At 36.7% G+C, this 20775-nt stretch overlaps 1 protein-coding gene across 2 annotated transcripts in view; it reads left to right on the forward strand.

The window, feature by feature from the left end:
* Window positions 1-20775, forward strand: part of TBC1D32 (TBC1 domain family member 32) — a 189602-nt gene that overhangs the window by 126583 nt on the left and 42244 nt on the right. For both annotated transcript variants that reach the window (XM_068985227.1, XM_068985228.1), the window contains 2 exons: window positions 6215-6340; window positions 17364-17447. In XM_068985227.1, the coding sequence (XP_068841328.1) occupies window positions 6215-6340; window positions 17364-17447 (210 nt within the window). The remainder of the gene's footprint in view (window positions 1-6214; window positions 6341-17363; window positions 17448-20775) is intronic.

The following is a 20775-nucleotide window of genomic DNA, read 5'->3' on the forward strand; positions in this document are numbered from 1 at the left end:
GTACTTCTTGCATGTTTGAAACAAACATCAATGGCAACTAGCAGAAATAAATCACCTGCTAGTTTAGGTGCTAATTTTTTAAAAAACTCTTCACTGATACCTCCTATAGTACATGCTTAATTATCACATATTAAAATGAAAAGTGATATGATAATTCTAAAGTAAAGTATAATCTGTATTAAATATAGATATCATATGTTTAAGAACTCAACAGTTCAAACCAAATTAAGACAGTGTTATAATTTAGATACTCTCACATTTAAAAATGTAGGGAGAACTAATATAGAGAATTAAAGCATCTTTTCAGTTACTTCTTGGAGACTACTCCAGAGTCTTTCCTTAAATATTGTAAATATTAAAAATAAAGTGGCCTAACTGTATTAATCTACATGGAAGAAGAAAAGCAGAAACACAAATTGGAAGCAAATGTTTCACAAATAAGATTCGGTCTAATAGATGGGTGACTTTCCAAATTAAGCCTAGAAATCTGTTGCAAGTTAATTTATTAAATCTTCCATTTCTTTTGTTTCTTTTATAGCAGCTGTTTATGATATTCTGTATAAAATGGGCATTCAGAAAGAAGTATTAAAAGTTTTTTGCATAGAGTTTCTTTGCCTTTATATTGAGCTTACATTTTTCTTGTCCTTGAAATGGAGGTTCTTTATTTTTACATTATCTGTGATAATAAGTATGATCTTTCCTTCTATATAGTAATCTTTTGAGAAACCAATTATACAATATCAAGTATGAAAAGATTATAGTACTTATGATAACAAAGAATTTCAGGATTTAGATATGAACTATTATCAGTTGTAATTGAATTTTATAAACATGAAACTTGATGTTTCCTATTTTCCTCAGTAGTAGCAAGTAGTAAGTGGGTTGGGTAAAAAGTGCTTATTGCCAGAGAAAACTGTCCTGTGCATTGTACGATTTTTTTTAGCAGCTTTCATGGTCTCTGTTCACTAGATACCCATAGAAGTCTCTATTGGCACCCACCCCTCCCAGCCAGGAATGTCTGTAGACATTAGTGAAATACAGGGAGCAAAACTTAGCCCGTTTGAGAACTATAGCTGTAGATTTGCTTTTGCATTCTAGCACTTCATACAGATAGACTCACATAAGATACTTTATTTGTGCTTGATTTCTTTAAGCATAATGAGTTCAAGATTCATCTAGTTTGTTATATGTACCATTTGTGTGTACCATTTTACTCAGGAGGATTCCAGTATAGATTAACTACAGTTTGATTTAATATCACTTTTTGTTTATGTTTTCTTAAAATTCTTAAAAAACAACTGCATTAAAATTTTTACCTGGTAATTGTATCACCAAGGTCCTTTCTGTGTCTTTATATTAATTGATTCAACTACTGGTTAGTAATTTTTAATTGAATATTCAGCATTAATTTTACATAGTTAAGTGCTAGATTTTGTTTTCTTTAAAGAGTAATGGACATTTTGGGCCATGCAGTCAAGTTACTTGTGAAATCAGTTTGATCATTCGGGGCTTTCATTTTTTTTGTTAGGGTGAGTGTAAAGCTGCCTTTGTGTGTGTGTGCTTAGTAGCTCAGTCGTATCTGACTATGTGTGACCCCGTGGACTGTAGCCCACCAGGCTTCTCTGCTCATGGAATTCTCCAGGCAAGAATACTGGAGTGGGTTGCCATTTCCTACTCTGGGGGATCTTCCCAGCCCAAAGATTGAACCCACGTCTCCTGCATTGGCAAACAGATTCTTTACCAGTGCAACACCTGGGAAGCCCCGTGTCTTTACTTTAAGGCTAATTTAACTCTTTTACGAAGGTTTGACTTTTTTGGCCTGTGGAACTATGAGGAGGACTCTTCGTAGTCTTTCTGTAACTTGGACATCTCCTCACTGTATACTCTGAGAATTGTTGATGTTCTCTGCCCAGTCTTGTGGAGCTTCACTCTTCATCTGCACAGCCAATTTTTTGCAATCACCTTGACAAAAACTTACACAGATTTCTGGAGTTCTTTCTTTGTCCTTCCTCTTCCACAAATTTTAGTCTCCTCAGTCTCTCTGCAGTTTGACTTCTGTCTCTTTAACTCAGTGCCCCACTTCCTACATAATGATGTTGAAAGTAATTCTAGAAAAATCCAGGGCCCAGTTGTAAAGGTACCTTGTTTGTTTCCCTTTTCTCAGACGTGACAGTCCTATACTGCCTATTGTTGACCAGTGTCTGAAAACAGTGTTTTGATATATTTTAACCATTTCTTGAGTTATTTATGGCAGGAAGGCAAGTATATTTCCAGTTTCTCCATCATGACCAGAAGCAAAACTAAGGTTTTTAAATTTTTTATGTGACGATAAAGAAATTTTGGTAAACATTAAATTTTATGTATTGTCCAGGTTTGTTCTACTCCCCAAATCACTGATTTAGAATTGTTGTGTTCCTATGATACCATTCCTGTAATTCCATTTCTCCTTGCCTCATTCTCCATGCCCAAGGGCTTTTGCTAGAGTAAATTTATTGGTCTCTCTCTGGACTTCCTCACTTATTATGCATTAAGTTAGTAAGGAAAACTGTTTGTTAGGTGAATTTTGGAGAAGGAGTGAAAAATCTTGGATTAGACTACTTAAAGGATGTATTTCCAAGTTAACCTATCTTTTCATTAATTTTTATTTAAACCAGTTTTTTTTTTTTTTTTTCAGTTAGCATTATACTCATAGCTTTCCTAACAAGAGCAATACGGAGAGACCTTTGGTTGTCTCATCACTGTCTATGATTGAATATATTTTTTTCAGTGCAGGGGAGAGATTTATTAAGTCCATGTGGCAGGAGATCCAAGTTAAGGTGCTTAATTTAACTGTTATGGTACTAGCACTGATATTTTGAACTCCATTTATCTCCTCCTGTCTACTTCTCATTTGGTTCCAGATTTGGAGGGAGGGAATAAAGGAATTGTTTTCCTCAAGCTTGTTAACATTACAGATGCAAATTTTCAGTAAACATATCAAATCACTAAATATTATTAGCTGTGATATATGCACATTGAAGAGCACACATTCCCACTGAGAGCTGGGGGAAACCATAACCAGAGGTTATGAGGATATAAAGTTATCTCTCTAGGAGTCTTCTAGGCACCCTGTCTCCAGCCCAGCATTTGTTAATTGCCTCAAATCAAATTTCCAGGCACTAAATTGGGACTTTTAGCCTTTCTCCCAGTTGGTAGATTCAGATGCATACCACATTTACTGCTTCAGGACTGTTTACAGTCTAGTGGCTGTGCTCTTTTCCTTGGAAGGAGAGGCAAGAGCAAAATAGAATAGCAAATGTGAAAGGAAAGAGACAGGAGAGCAAAAAGAGGGTGTGAGCAGGAGGGAAGAAGAGAAGATAACAGGCTTTTTAAATAGCAAGTAATTTACAGAAGAACTTTATGGGCATTTTTGCCTTAAGGGATGGTGGTGGTTATAAAAGACAGGGTCACACATGGATAGAAAGAATTGACACAGAAAGAAACAAAGATGAAAAACAAACTGCTTTTGTCTTTTCAGTCATGTACCACTAGTGATTTTTTAATAGGAGTATAACTGACTCTTACAGTATTATATCAGTTTCAGGTGTACAACATAGTGCTTCAATATTTTCATAGGTTATACTCCATATAGGACTTCCCTGGTGGCTTAGACGGTAAAGCGTCTGTCTATGATGCTTGAGACCCAGGTTCAATCCCTGGGTCGGGAAGATCCCCTGGAGACATATAAAGTTTTTTATATAAGATCTTGACTGCATTCTCTGTGCTATAATTATATCCTTGTATCTTACTTTATACTTATAGAGTGGGGGTAGATAGGTAAAGGGGATTAAGAGGTACAAATAATTAGTGATTCTTAGTAGGTTCTAGATAGTTTGTTCTTAGGGAATAAATGATGTAGATATTCTAAATGGAAACTATAAAAATTCCATTTAATGCTGTTCAGTTGTCTTTTACCTAACTTATATCAAGTTATTTAACATTAATATCAAGCATTTAACATTAATACTCTGCTGTTAATAATATAATTTCCAACAAAATTATCAGCTATGATATTTCTGGTTTAAAGGTTTTGAGTTTTTATTAAAAATAATAATTTTCTTCTTTGACTAAATCAGTTTCATTTTTCTCTAGCTATTGCCTCTGATTGAGGCCATTTATGGAATATTATAGGATCATTTTGCTCTTGATATTTAAAGAGAATATGTTAGATTACTACTAAGTATCAGAATTATACATTCTTCCAACAGAACAGTTCTTTCTGATTTATATGTATATTTATGAGTGTGCATATATTTGATACATTTGTATACTCATGTGCATGCATGCTAAATTACTTCAGTCATGTCCGACTCTTTGCAACCCCGTGTGCTGTAGCCCACCAAGCTCCTCTGTCCATGGGATTCTCCAGGCAAGAACACTGGAGTGGGCTGCCATTTCCTTCTCCAGGAGGTCTTCCCAACCAAGGGATCAAACCCACGTCTCTTTATGTCTCCTGCATTTGCAGGTGGGTTTGCCACCAGTGCCACCTGGGAAGCCCCTTGTATATTTATGTTTGTACAAAAGAATATTTCTGTAGTTTTGATATGAGAAGGCTTTTCTGGTGACCTAATTGTCAAATGTGGAAATAGTTACATGAATTATGATTTGTACAATCAGTCATATAATTTTGTATATGATAACCATGAGGATTAAGTGAGGATATGTAGCTGCTTTTTTAGGGCTAAATAAAACCAGCTTAGAGCATTGGAATGATATGTATTAATATATCTTGATTATACTCAGTTGTATTCCTGTCTGTTTATGCACAAATACGTACACATACAAGTTTCATGAGAGCCAGTGACCTTGTCTGTCTAGAGTGTTATAGCCACATAGGAATTCCATACATGTTTATTGAATGTATTTTTCCAAAAATTAGATGGAAAAATAAAATAGTTTAGTATGGTAAAAAGTTTAATTTTTTTTAATTCCTAAGAATAAGGACTTACTTTCTTTATTATAATTGTATTCATTTCAAAGGACCAGGAGTTGGTTGAAATCCTCTTTAGTCTTAAGTTGACTACTGATATTTTCTTGGTGGAATTCATTTTGTTCCAAACCATGTCTTTGGGCAGAAGCAATCAGGCCTTTGACTTTATATGTGGAAAATGTTCTTGTTCCTCTTCCCTCAAAATCTTCAAGGAAAGTGGTAAAGTGTATGAGTTCATGTGACTGTCTATCCCCCCACCCTCTGCTCTTCTACAAAGAAACTTTTTTTTTCCTCCTCCCCTTTACTCATACATATATGTGTGAGTAAATAGTATATATGATTATATGTATATGTACTTGTATATCCTTTCTAAATGACACCTAAATCTTCAGTATATTTATAGATGTTTTCTAATGCAAAATCTGATGGGAATACAATTAAAATGGAAGATGGAAAAATCTCATGAGAATAAAAGGAAAAGATAAAGTTAATATTGCCATATTCATAAAATTGCTAAGAAAGAAGAAAAATTATATTTTAGCAATAGGTGCTCTTTTACCGGGACTTACCAGGTAACTTAGTGGTAAAAGAACTCACCTGCCAGTGCAAGAGACATAGGAGACATTGGTTCCATCCCTGGGTCAGGAAGATCCCCTGGAGGAGGCAATGGCAACTTGTTCCAGTATTCTTGCTTGGAGAATCCCATGGACAGAGGAGCCTCGTGGGCTACAGTCTGAAGGGTTGCAAAGAGTTGGGCTGAGCACGTGCATGCATGCTTTTTTAGCATGATTCATTTTCAGCCTAGTTTTTCTTTTCTTTTACCAAAAAGAGGAAATAAATAACTGACTAAAGATTTTCTACATTTATGCTTTCTTTTTGCTTTAAAGAAATGAATAAAACTGGACCTGAATGTAGATGAAGAATTAGTATAATGTTTACATCAATCTCTGTAGTGAAATCTTAAGGTCCTCACTGTGTATTAAATCAAATACTCAGTAATGAATAATATTTGTGTAAGAAAGAGTAATGGTTATAAATCAGTCCATTTTATGAGTTTTTTTATTAACATGGTGATAGCAGTTTGATGGTGTAAGATATAATTACAGAAAAATGTCTGTTTCCTTTTGAAACCCATATAAAATACTTTTTCTGGAACTTATAACTGTTTACATTATTAACATTAATACTTGTTTTTCAGTGTATCTAGCATGTTTTGATAAAATAACAAGACATCTTTCTTATTAGACAATGATCTTGGCAAACTTTTATTGCACTTCAAAATGTCTGATAAACAAACTGCATGGATAGAAAACTGCCGAAGACAATTCTGCAAAATAATGAAGGCCAAACCTGATATAATCAGTGGAAGTGGTGAGTATTTTTTTAATTTTTGTGGGTTTTTTTTGGCTTGAAAAGTTTATTAACAGAAACTGTGGTTTCCTGAAGATTAATACTGGCATATCTAGAATACATAACATTAATTCCAGAAGTTCATTGCCTTCTGGGAAATTTGTGATCCTAGAGAGCAGAAATTAAAATTTGAGAAACTGCAGATTTTTTTTTTTTTTTTGATACTGTCTCAGAGGTCTTGTTAAGCTAAATCTACCTTGCCTAGGTAATAGTTTGCTTGATTTCACCAGCTTTCACCTGACTATACTATACTGTTTTGGAACTTTATTGAATGTTTTGACATACTCTGAAACTCTACCACATCTAGCCAAATAAATTTAGTGACTCCTAAGGAAATTTGTTGGGCGGTGTGGGGGGAGGGGGTGGGGAGGAAGGTGGGACAGCTATGTTTTCTAGACCAGTAAGCAAATTGTTTTATACTCAGATATTTATATGTGTGCTCGGTTTCGTAACTCATCTTGTTTTAATTAACATTATCTTGAAAAAGATACTCCAGGAAATAAGTTTTAATGTCAATATAAGCTAGATTTCTTGAGAGCTGTAATTTAAAAATAATTGTTCTATTTATCAGTCATGCTTTATGGTTCTTATGTTTGTATCAGTTGCTATAAAATTAAAAATGGGAAATAAAAACTAGTTTATATTTTGTTGGAGAAATATATTTTTAGGGCAAGAAAATAAAATATTTTTTCCAAAATTTTAGTGTAAAATGAGCAGTTCAGCTGTTTTAGACCCTCCCAAAGACCTTAAAAATGGCTATTAGAAATATATATATATATATATGTTTATCTCTGGTTGCATAACAGAAAATACTTAAAATAGGTTTTGCAGATGCCAAAAGGTACAGAACAAAATGAGAAAACAGCACCTTGGTATATTATTTAAACACAGTAACTAAAGCTGCTGTTTTCTATTTTAAGTATTTCCTGTTATGCAACCAGAGATAAACATATATATATATATATAATAGCCATTTTTACGGTCTTTGGGAGGGTCTAAAAGAGTTGAACTGCTCATTTTACACTAAAATTTTGGAGAATAATCGCACTCATCTCACACAGTAGTAAAGTAATGCTTAAAATTCTCCAAGCCAGGCTTCAGCAATATGTGAACCGTGAACTTCCAGATGTTCAAGCTGGTTTTAGAAAAGGCAGAGGAACCAGAGATCAAATTGCCAACATCCTCTGGATCATCGAAAAAGTGAGAGAGTTCCAGAAGAACATCTATTTCTGCTTTATTGACTATGCCAAAGCCTTTGACTGTGTGGATCACAATCAACTGTGGAAAATTCTGAAGAGATGGGAATACCAGACCACCTGACCTGCCTCTTGAGAAACCTATATGCAGGTTGGGAAGCAACAGTTAGAACTGGACATGGAACAACAGACTGGTTCCAAATAGGAAAAGGAGTACATCAAGGCCATATATTGTCACCCTGCTTATTTAGCGTTTTATGCAGAGTACACCACCCTTGTGGCAGAAAGTGAGGAAGAACTAAAGAGCCTCTTGATGAAAGTGAAAGAGGAGAGTGAAAAAGTTGGCTTAAAGCTCAACATTCAGAAAACTAAGGTCATGGCATCTGGTCCCATCACTTCACGGCAAATAGATGGAGAAACAATGGAAACGGTGACTGACTTTATTTTTGGGGGCTCCAAAATCACTGCAGATGGTGACTGCAGCCATGAAATTAAAAGATGCTTGCTCCTTGGAAGGAAAGTTATGACCAACCTAGACAGCATGTTAAAAAGCAGAGACATTGCTTTGTCAACAAAGATCCGAAGGCTATGGTTTTTCCTGTGGTCATGTATGGATGTGAGAGTTTGACTGTGAAGAAAGCTGAGCACTGAAGAATTGATGCTTTTGAACTGTGGTGTTGGAGAAGACTCTTGAGAGTCCCTTGGACTGCAAGGAGATGCAACCAGTCCATCCTAAAGGAGATCAGTCCTGGGTGTTCATTGGAGGGACTGATGCTGAAGCTGAAACTCCAATACTTCGGCCACCTGATAAGAAGAGCTTACTCATTTGAAAAGACCCTGATGCTGGGAAAAATTGAGGGCAGGAGGAGAAGGGGATGACAGAGGATGAGATGGTTGGATGGCATCACCGACTCGATGGACATGGATTTGGGTGGACTCCGGGAGTTGGTGATGGACAGGGAGGCCTGGTGTGCTGCAGTCCATAGGGTTTCAGAGTCAGATATGATTGAGCAACTGAACTGAAAGGTGTAGTTTTCTGAGTTTCTTTGTTACAGGGATAGACTATTCACAACTCTGAAACAGGAGAAAGGAGCAGAACATTATCATTAAAGCCGTGTTCTGTTTGGAATCTTGGGGCGCTTCCCACAAGTCTTGGTCTCAGTTACACATTACTCTGATACTGTGTCCATCATTAGATTTTGAGCTACTTTTAAAAATAGATCGTAACCTCTCTGCCCAGCAAGGTCTACTTGGTACACAAAATTCAGTTACTCTTCATAGCAACTTTATAAGACAATCTGCATTTTATGGATAAGGAAACAAAGGCCTGGAAATTTTAGGTAATGAGCTCAGTACACAGTCTTAGATCCAAGAAGTTAACCCAACGATCTGACACCGAAACCATGCTCAGGATCACTTTGTAGTGGTAAACTGCACTTTCTCTTTAACACCTAATGTTTTGCACATGGGAGGTAAGCATTTATGAAATAAACCCAGGTGAGCATAATACTGGTGAGATAGAAGATGAAAAATATTTTTAATATCTCCAATCTCATAGCATAGTTTTCCTTTTATTAAGCTAAAACTTGAACTATTTTGGGGGGTAAGCTCAAGGGAAGAACACTAAACAAATACATGCTTTTGTAAGGCAAGCATGCTTATTTATTTGTTTATGTTCATGTACAGACTGATTCTATCATCTGATTCAATTTGGGTTTTAAATATAAGCAATCTACAGCTATCAAGAACCAAAGGTTTTTGAATTATCATTACTTATGCTGCAATTTCTCCCCAAAATCTCTATATAAAACCCTGCAGTGCACAATAAATACCATGTACCTCCATTAATATTTTTCATAATTATGATAATGAGTAAATGAATGTCTTAAATTCTCTATAAATTATATACTCTGAATCCAAAAGGAGGTAGACAAAGGAAATTCACTTAACAAGAACTTAATGAGAACCTACTTGTTAACTCCCTGTCCTGCTCCCTGCTATGGGCAGCTACTCTCCTTTTGTAGGTAATGATAAGGGAGGAGAGAGCAAACATTCAGTAGTCTTTCCAAATTGATTTAAACCCAAGTCATCTAGACAGCTATCAGAAGAGAGATATTCCAGCTTTTTCCAGCTTGGGCTCCTGCTGTTTCCAGAGTTTTCTTTCCAGGTTTTCAGCTTATAAGAATAAATGAGACCATGTAGATGTACAATCACATGATATTCCTGCACTTTCTTGTAATGAGTCATTGGGAGAAGCAATACATTATATGACCTAAGACCCATAGGCTGAAGTTAATTTTTTAAAACATTTAAGTCACATTTTTTCTTTCTCGTAACCTGATTTTTGTTCTGTATGTACCTTCTACCCCACCGCCAGCTATTCTGAGACCTTTTTCCTAACATAGAACTAATTACATGTTCCCTGAACTTCTATAAATTTCATTCACTTTCATGTGTTTATTTCATTCAACTTCAGGAGAGAACATAGGTAGACACTCGATTCCATTAGGCTAAATTTCAAATGTACTCATGGACTGCCTCTTTTTCTTTTCTTTCTTTCTTTCTTTTTTTTTTTACTGCCTCTTTTTCTTTGTTAAAACATAAATCATTCCCCAGTTCCTTTTTTTTCTTCTTCTTGTCAGGAAGGTTCTTGTAGGCCTGACTGACTTCTAGTTTCTGCTGAGTTTACTATACTAGCTGCTTGTTTTCTGTTCACTCTATAAACATCAGATTCCATCATCAATTGCTTGTTTAATTTTTTTTTCTACTCTTATATCTTCCTGGAGTAATTTCCCTATAAAAATGTTTCTGTTTTTCACATTATCTTCTAATCCTTATTTCCCCCTAGTCTTTTGTGACCTAATAATTATATAATTAAGTATGTTCCAGGTATATTCTTCCTGGTTTTGTTCTCTGGTGTTGATAATATGGGTTCCTAGGTGGTGCTAGTGGTGAAGAACCCACCTGCCATTGTAGGAAACATACAAGTGATGAGTTCCATCCCTAGGTTGGAGAGATTGCCTGGAGGAGAGCATGGCAACCCACTCCAGTATTCTTGCCCGGAGAATCCCAGGACACAGGAGCCTGGCCAGCTGCAGTCCATTGGGTTGCAAAGAGTCAAAGATGACTGAAGCACACACATGCATACAGTGTAGAATTCATTTAATTTGAGTTGGCCACTAAATAACATATGTCTTATAGACAATATTGGAAACTGGTATGCTTTGTAACTGTAATACATTTTGACTAACTCTATACTTCAAATGCCTAAATTACTAGTACTTGGACTTTTAAGAGTTTTTGTTTAAGATGCCCTCTTTGTCCTTTACATTTTGTTTTATTTTTTTCTGTTTTTCTCTGAAAGAATCCTGGCATAGCAGCAATGAGGTCATCTGGACTCATGTTTCTGGCTCCTAAATGTAGTTCAAGGAATTCTGGTTCCTTTTAGTGGGGAGAATAGCACTGAGGGCAGAATTTGGGCAAAAATATGCCTTAGATTAACATTAACATGTTAATGTTAACATGTTTACCTGGAATGCCTTAACATTAGAGGTTCCTATGCAATATTGCTCTTTACAGCATCAGACTTCACTTCTATCACCAGTCACATCCACAGCTCGGTGGTGGTGTTGCTCTGGCTCTGTCTTTTCATTCTTTCTGGAGTTATCTCTCCACTGATCTCCAGTAGCATATTGGGCACCTACCGACCTGGGGGACACTTTCAGTGTCCTATCTTTTTGCCTTTTCATACTGTTCATGGGGTTCTCAAGGCAAGAATACTGAAGTGGTTTGCCATCCCCTTCTCCAGTGGGCTATGTTTCGTCAAAACTCTCCACCATGACCTGCCCATCTTGGGTGGCCCTATATGGCATGTCTCATAGTTTCATTGAGTTAGACAGGGCCGTGATCCATATGATAGATTGGTTAGTTTTCTGTGATTGTGGTTTTCAGTTTGTTTGCCCTCTGATGGAGAAGGATAAGAGACTTATGGAAGCTTCCTGATGGGAGAGACTGACTGAGAGGGAAACTGAGAAATCTGTGGAAAATTCTGAAAGAGATGGGAATACCAGATGACCTGACCTGTCTCTTGAGAAACCTGTATGCAGGTCAGGAAGCAACAGTTAGAACTGGACATGGAACAACATACTGATTCCAAATAGGAAAAGGAGTACATCAAGGCTGTATATTTTCACCCTGCTTGTTTAACTTCTATGCAGAGTACATCATGAGAAACGCTGGGCTGGAAGAAGCACAAGCTGGAATCAAGATTTCCAGGAGCAATATCAATCACCTCAGATATGCAGATGACACCATCCTTATGGCAGAAAGTGAAGAAGAACTGAAAAGCCTCTTGATGAAAGTGAAAGGCATCTGGTCGCATCACTTCATGGGAACTAGATGGGGAAACAGTGGAAATAGTGTCAGACTTTATTTTGGGGGGCTCCAAAATCACTGCAGATGGTGATTGCAGCATTGAAATTAAAAGATGCTTACCCCTTGGAAGGAAAGTTATGATCAATCTAGGTAGCATATTTAAAAGCAGAGACATTACTTTGCCAACAAAGGTCCATCTAGTCAAGGCTGTGGCTTTCCCAGTGGTCATGTATGGATGTGAGAGTTGGATTGTGAAAAAAGCTGAGCGCTGAAGAATTGATGTTTTTGAACTGTGGTGTTGGAGAAGACTCTTGAGAGTCCCTTGGACTGCAGGGAGATCCAACCTGTCCGTTCTAAAGGATATCAGCCCTGGGTGTTCTTTGGAAGGACTGATGCTGAAGCTGAAACTCCCATACTTTGGCCACCGCATGCGAAGAGTTGACTCATTGGAAAAGACTCTGATGCTGGGAGGGATTGAGGGCGGGAGGAGAAAGGGACGACAGAGGATGAGATGGCTGGATGGTATCACCGACTCAATGGACGTGAGTTTGAGTGAACTTCAGGAGTTGGTGATGGACAGGGAGGCCTGGCGTGCTGCGACTCATGGGGTCACAAAGAGTCGGACACAACTGAGCAACTGATATGAACTGAACTGATATACTTTTTAAAAATTTTTCCTCTGAGCATTTAATCGAGTATTGTCATTTTGTCCTGCCATTTAGATTTTATCTGTATGAGATGCCATGGAAAGTATTAAAATATGTTCTTCTTACATTTTTTCTGCCTGTAGTCACTAGCCTGTACCTAGTACAGTAATTGAAGGGAACAACCTATTTCTTCTTGATTTATCTCTTGCTTTCATCTTCTGACTTTCATGTATTTGGTTACCATGTCTTATAGAGTTTATTCTTAAATTTTTAAAATCTGTTCTTTCTCATCCATTTCATCTGTTACTACTTTGATTCTAGTATTAACCTTTTAGCAACTAAGTTATTATGTGAAATATATGATCATTCTAGGAAGATTAGAAAGTATAAACAAAATGAAGAGACTGAAATTTGCCTTATAATCTCTGCAGAATAAGATTATTACTAAATTATTCTTAGCCCCAAAGAGTTAATACCTAGCATGCTATTTTCTTTTGTCAGTTCACTCAATACCATATTGTATAGAATTTCCATGTCAATAAATGTACTTACACAAAGTAATTTTAAAGTCTGCTTATTTATCTCTGGATCTGATTCCTATAACACTTTCCTTTTTCCCAGCCAGTTATGATTTCCAATATACAATAAGGAGACAAAAATCTTTAATAATTTATGTTATCTGATAATATCAACGTGCTAGTAAATCAGCTTTAAAAAAATGAGAGACATACAGGTTTAGTACAGACTGCTCTAGGCAGAAAGAGAGATATTAAGGCACCAAAGGAAACATAAGAGGTGGTATGATGGAAGCCTGAGACCTGAAATGAGGATCATTAATGGCGCCTAAAGGGACAAAAGCATCAATTCTGGTTTTTTTCCACTCACTTTATGCTGTGGGCACCATCATATATCGTTATTGGGCTAGCCTTAGTGGTATTCTAGTGGTTCTACCCATCATGTGATTCTGTTACCAAAGCTCCTCTTTTTTTTAGACCCTCTTCTTGACAATTAATCAAAGGGAAGAGGAATTCAGGACAATTTCTAATCTATCACCTTCTGAATCCTGAACTACAGCTGTACTGGTATACTCAAAGAATACTCATAATTGCTATGTACCTATGGACTTTAGGGCACCCCTGGTGGCTCAGATGGTAAAACGTCTGCCTGCAGTGCGGGAGACCCAGGTTCAACCCCTGGATTGGGAAGATCACCTGGAGAAGGAAATGGCAACCCACTCCAGTACTGTTTCTTGGAAAATTCCATGGACGAAGGAGCCTGGTAGGCTGCAGTCCATGGGGTTGCAAAGAGTTGGACACGACTGAGCAACTTCACCTACTTACTTACTTACATGGACTTCAAATCGACCTGTCTTACATCTGCTTATGGCTGTAAAGCAGCTGTACTTGATACATCAGATAATTTTCTAAGATTCAGTATTAATGGTGAATAATATAAGAATAAAGCATGATTTGAAATTGGCTGAGGATTTTTTTAAAATTGTGTGTGGTGGTCTAATTTATATGGCAGAACTTACATCCAGCCTGTAAGGGGTCTAAATATTCATAATGGGAAAGAAAAGAGATGATATCTACTTTTGAAAGATGGAGTAGATGATCTTTCCCTTTTCTCTCCTACTATGTACATCTGAGATTTGTGGACATAATCTTATGTTTCGTATGTGACTCTGGATTGAAAAGACAAACTGACTAGGGACCTTGGGATCCAAGGAACAAAGATGACATTTCTTGGGTTTTGTTTTTGCCTCATATATCCTAGGCTGAGTGATGAAGAATATCAGTGGATGCAAGGGAAAAAATGAGGACTGGGCAATAAAAGCCTGCTCCTTCTAACCAAAGTGCCAGGATAAGGGCAGTCTACCAAGATAAAACTTGTAGAAAGTGAGCACTTTAATCTAGCCAGACACCACTGTAGAAGTCTTGCAAACAAGACTTGGGTTGCAGCTTGCACTTCTATTCTCACCTGACAGTGATGAGACACCCTGCCTCTAGCTGATAGGTGGTGTCAGGGAGACCTAAGTAGAGAGTCAGGACTTTCACCATCACCCAGTGGTAAAGAGGCCACAAACTCTACTTTCCCTCCACTCATGTATCTGTTTCACACATGAAAGGTGTGGTATATTCTGAATAATCAAGTGTTCAAGCAACAAACATCTGGTGGTTGTATGCAGGATAACGATCAGGAAAAAACTGAGCACATAGTGTGATTTCCTTGTGATCTGAGGATGTGCCAGCAGTGATAAAAGATAAAAGAATTAAAGAGTGAATCCTGGAGAAACCATGCATATTTACAAACACTGAGTTTTTTGGAACCAGCTGCTGTTGTGATGGCAATGCCAAGGGAAAATACACTTATCCCTGAACAATCTGCCTTTGGTTTTTCCACAGCAGTAAAACCCAGGTCCTCTTTTATCATGTAGATATCATAAACTTTGGTTTTATAGTCTACTGATGTCATAGTCCAACCCTAGGGACTGAGTATAATTAAAAGGAGATGGTTTCTAATTTAAAATCCTTTATAGAGATTCCAAGTTTGTCATTCAAAATAAAAATCCACCTAAAACAATATTCAACAGTTTACTTTCTAGATAGCAATATCCTGGAGTTAATGTATTCTTAAAAGTTAAGAAATGTTTTATGTGAATTAATTTCCTGGAGTCTCAGATAATGGAATTTCTAGTGAACTGACAGGTAGTGAGTTGTGCTGATAGCCATGCTAGTAATTATGCAGTTTTGTTGTTGTCATTGTTAGAGAGATGGTGCCAATAAATTGTAAGTGTGGGTTCAACTACCACATGTGAATTGGTTTTTAACATTGTTTCATGACTGTAGTTTATCTCTCAAAATATTTGGAAATACATAGTGCTGTTTCGATTGCTGGGCAAAACAAATATATTGGAATCAATAGAAATTATGAACTTTCTCTGGTTGATTCAGTGATGTCATCTTTATATAGGATGCATAAATTACTTTATAAGCCTCCAATATATTATGATCTAATAGCATAATTCCATATTTCAGAATCAGTAGTATGCCTTGTAAAGTCTGAAGTTAGCCTGGTGACTCAAGTTTCAAATGTTTTATTGTTTTAGCGCCTTCACAGATGTGTGCTTTGTCTTCACTGACATATTTCTAACTGTCTGATGGCTGAACCTGATCCTGTTCACTGCTTTCCTCATGCCAGCAGTCACACACTTCTCTTCACCTGATTTCTGAAGAATTATAATCTCAAGAGACAGCATTTTGTGACTTATAAACAAACGCATAGAAGTTGAAAGCTCTCACTGAAAGGCTATTATTTACGTATAGGTTCATAGAAAAGAAACCACTTGAAAGATTTCTCCAAAAGTGGGAGTATTTGTGCTTATGTGTGTGAAGATAGAACCAATCTATAAATAATCTACAATACTAGTGTTCTTTCTGATCCTATTGCATTTTCATGTTTAAATATTTAAATATTTCAACTTGAAATCAATATGAATAGAGTTCCACAAATTTAAAAAAAATTCATTTTTATCTAGAGATGTTGCTTAAGCTGTATCATGAGATGTAGCTTGTTAGACCTGTAGTTGTTGGAAAGCATATGTTATCCCTCTTTGACTTTACATTTCTGGCATGTTGAACACTAACTTTTCCTCATGAATTATATCTTAAAATGCTCTTAGATGTGATAAAGGGTGCATTCAGTTAACATGTGTCACAGTCAATATCCTGAATATAACCAGGGCACAAGTTTTAAAAGTGACTAGAACTTACTTGCCCTAATTACAAGCATATCAGTTACTCTTCAGATACATTTATTTCCAGCAAAAATAATTCTAAATTGCATATTCATTATAATTCACTTGGTTATATCCATTTTGGCGGTAATATATGCAAATATTTATATACTGTTACATTGACAGGCATCTTTTTTTCAACTTTTCTTTGAATTAATAAACTTTTAGAGCAATTTTAGATTCACAGCAAAGTTGAGCAGGAAATACAGAAAGTTCTCGCATATTCTCTCCTTACACGTTTAAAACCTCCCCAACTAACAACATCTCATACCAGAGTGGTATACTTGTCACAACTGATGAAACTACATTGACATGTCATTATCATCAAGAGTCCATAGTTTACATTAGGGTTCACTCTTGATGTTTCACATTCTATGAATTTTGACAGATGTCATAATGATGACATGTATCCACCACTGTAGTGTCTTACAAAAGAGTTTCACTGCCCTAGAAATTCTCTGCTCTACCTATTCATCCCTCCCTCTTTACAGCTCCTGCCTATCTTACCTTTGATCTGTTTACCCTGAACAGATAACGTCTGTTGTCAAGTATATAAAACATATAAAATGTGCTTTTGAAAGGGATGTGAGCTATGCATTAATTCTGGTCTTGAAGTTCATGTGATGTTTTTTCTGCAGGTATGAATAATGATGGTAAGATATTGTAGCCTAATTTGTGATAATTTTTTTTCTGAATTGAAATCATTTAGAAAATTCTGAAGTAATCCTTAGAGGATCTAAAGATAACAGATGGTCCTTTTCCAGTTTCACATTGAATAGGTTTGCAGTGAAGCTATTTAAAATTTAATTTACATTGGAAAGATTATTGTGAATATTAAAACGATATGTTTTGAATTGGCTCCCCTCAAGAGCATAATTGTGAAGAAGTTCTAATGACTTTTACCTACTGGTAAAAGTATCATGTATGATTCTTGACCTTAAATATCCTAATTATTCTCTTGTTTATTACAGCTTTAGTAGAATTACTTGAAAAATTTGTACTTCATCTTTCTGAAAGCCCATCTGAATGCTACTTCCCTTCAGTGGAATATACAGGTACAATTTAAACATTTTGAATTTTGGAAAGTGCTTGGTATGCAAATAGATAATGTTTCATAGACAAGTGTAATTCGATGCAAATATACACAAGGTTTTCCATTCTTAAAATCTCTCACTTTGGGTTATATACATTCCAGATATCTTCTCGTCTTTTCTGTGCAAATATCTCGGTTTCCTCGTTACTCTCTAGCTTTGTTGTTGTTGTTAACTCTTTTTTTTTTTCCTTCTGTCTACCCATTGAAATTTGTTTTTCCTTATGGCGGTATCTTCCATTCTTCAGCTTTTATCCACTGTCTCATAGTGATCTCATCTGTTTATACTGTTTTATTTTGCATACCTTATATATTGATGACTTCTAAGTTTATCTCTTCTACTCAAATATCTATAAGCTTCATTCTCATATTTCCAGATGCTTGATAGGTAAGCATCACCTGAATGTGCTAAAGAACCCTCAGGCTCAAAATGTCCAACAAGAGCATTACTTTATCATACCTCATTGAGATACTTCCTCCACCTACACTATTTTGGTGGGCATCTAAACCAGCTTCCCGCCTAGTCAGCAAACCATATTCTATGTTCTTAATATATTTCAAATTTATCCCCTTACCTCTATCTCTCCTCTTGTTTATGTTAGTTTAAGCCACCGTTACTTCTTGCCTAGGTTATTGCAACATTGTCTTTACCTCATTTTTCTAATTGGAGTCTCATTTTTTTTTTCAGAAGTATTCTTTATGTTGCTTTCAGAATGATATAGGAAGTGTAAATCTGACCTGTTCATTCATCTACCTTTTAGAAGTTTACCATTGACCACTGCATACAGTTTAAGATTCTTATCATGACACCCAAGGCCTTAGGTTACTGTTCTTCTTTCTTCTCTAGCATCATCCCCATTTCTCCATGCCTCATTTGTTTTTCAAAACACTAAACTATTAGCAGCATTGCCAGCCTCACCCTCTCTTCTCCAGATACACATTCATTTATTCAGCAAATCGATATTTTCCTCTACTATATAATAGAATCGCTCAAAGCACTTGGAGACATCAGTGAACAAAAGAGAGAAAAAAAGTCTTGCCTTGATAGAGTTTACCTTTTTATTGGGAGATAGACAGTAGATAAGTAAAACATCCAGTATGTCAAGTGGTATGGTGGTAAGTGAGAAATACACAGCAGGGAAGGGATCTACGAAGTGCTGGTTGCTGTTGGAGGTTCCAGTGTTAAATAGTGTTTGGACCAGCAGAAGTTGGCAGCAAGATATATGAATGTTTTCAGAGAAAATTCCAGCAATTAACTAGGAAGGAGACTGGTATAGCTCAAAAAGAGTAAGGGGGACAATTTTTGGTGTTGAAGTTAGAATGATATGTGGATGGAAGGCAGATGGGTGCACACTGCATGGCTTGTGGGATCTTAGATCCCTGACCAGGCGTGGAATCTGCGCCCTCGGCAATGAAAGCACAGTCTTGACCACTGGACTTCTGGGGAAATCCCTGATAGAGGGATTTTAAAGTTATTGCAGAATCTTGAACATAGGAGTGACATCCTCAGATTTACATTTTTAAAATATCATTGTGGCTGCTGTATTGGGAAAAGACTGATGAGTTAGGAGGCTATTGAAAAGATAATGATGAAAATTGGCAATGGCTTGGATGGGGATGTCAGTGGAGCTGGTCAAAAGTATTTGGATTCTAGCTCAGATGGTAAAGCGTACACTTGCAATTCAGGAGACCCAGGTTCAATCCCTGGATCAGGAAGATCGCCTGGAGAAGGAAATGGCAACCCACTCCAGTATTCTTGCCTGGATAATCCCATGGACAGAGGAGCCTGGTGGGCTACATTCCATGGGCTGAAAAAAGTCAGACATGGCTGAGTGACTAACACACACACACACACACACACACATGGATTCTAAGTATATTTTGAAAATAGGACCGACAGAATAGGCTGACAGACAGAAGATAGAGTGAGAAAGAGGGGTCAAAGACCTAGGTTAGTGATCTGAGCCACTGAAAGGGTGGATTATTAAACACTGAGATAAAGAAGAATGCGTGAAGAATAAGGTTCAGAGAGGAGATTAGGAGCTTGCTTTTATGTTATATTTTGAATACTTTTTACACATTTAAGTAGACATGCTCTGTACATGTTGGCTGTTTGAATCTGGAATTTAGGGGGAAAGTATGGGTTGAAAATACCAATTACTAAATCTTCAGCTTACTGTATAAAACTAATACACATCTCTTCGTCCTGTTTTTCTCGTATTCCGACTTAATGTCTAATCCTTCATGTGGCAGCACACTCCTATAGGGTAGTTTCTGTGTCTTACTGATCTTGTCCTCTGCACCTAGAGTAACAATGTTAATAATTGTTTGACAAAAAAGGAAAGAATGGAGTGAAGGATAAGAGCTTTGTATACTGTGTCAATGAATTTGATTTACTCTTTTGCCTGTGAAAAGTGAAAACGTTTAAGATTTTGGACCAGAAGCTTTACTTGATTCATCCGTTCTTTAGGATGATTAATTTAGTAACTATGTAAAGGATGAGGTACAGGGAAGAACTGAACTTTCCCAAAGGTGACTATCCAGTAGGTGAAGACACTGTGAAGAAAGCAGAGAGGTGGCCTAGATTCACAGTAATAGACCATCATGGGATATTGCCCCTCTTCCTCTTAAGACTAACACGACTTTTCTGTTTGCTGAAGAAACCATCCTTCAAATATGCATTTATTCAAGTTAGACATAATGTTTCAAATCTCCATAGAAAGAAAGAAAATTTTAAAGATATATTCTCGGTCTGGGTTACTTATTTTTTTAACTCTATGATTCATCACTGCCCAAACATATCCTGTGCATTTGTATCATTGAACCTGTTGTGCTCCTAGTGTTCATTCTGGATAAACTTCTTTCTTCCTCATGACATCCATGCGATAATGTCCAACTACTGTAAAGCTGCAGCTAGAATGTCACCTTCCCTCTTTCTCCCAATCATAAGTCCCTCCTCTGTGCTCCTGTTGCATTCATCTTAAAATACCAATCTGATATTTATCACATTGTGCTTTCCTGATGGCTCAGTTGGTAAAGAAGCCACCTGCAATGCAGGAGACTGGATTTACTCCCTGGGTTGGAGAGATCCCGTGGAGAGGGAAATGGCAACCCACTCCAGTGTTCTTGCCTGGAGAATCCCATGGACAGAGGAGCCTGGTGGGCTACAGTCCATGGAGTAGCAAAAAGCCGGACACGACTAAACAACTGAACACACGTATGGCTAATTTAAAGTATTTCATTAGTCTCAAACGCCTCTTTATCTTTAACATAGCTTTTGAGGTATTTTGTTA

The sequence above is a fragment of the Capricornis sumatraensis genome, chromosome 13, assembly GCF_032405125.1.
Source record: "Capricornis sumatraensis isolate serow.1 chromosome 13, serow.2, whole genome shotgun sequence".
Lineage (NCBI taxonomy): Eukaryota > Metazoa > Chordata > Mammalia > Artiodactyla > Bovidae > Capricornis > Capricornis sumatraensis.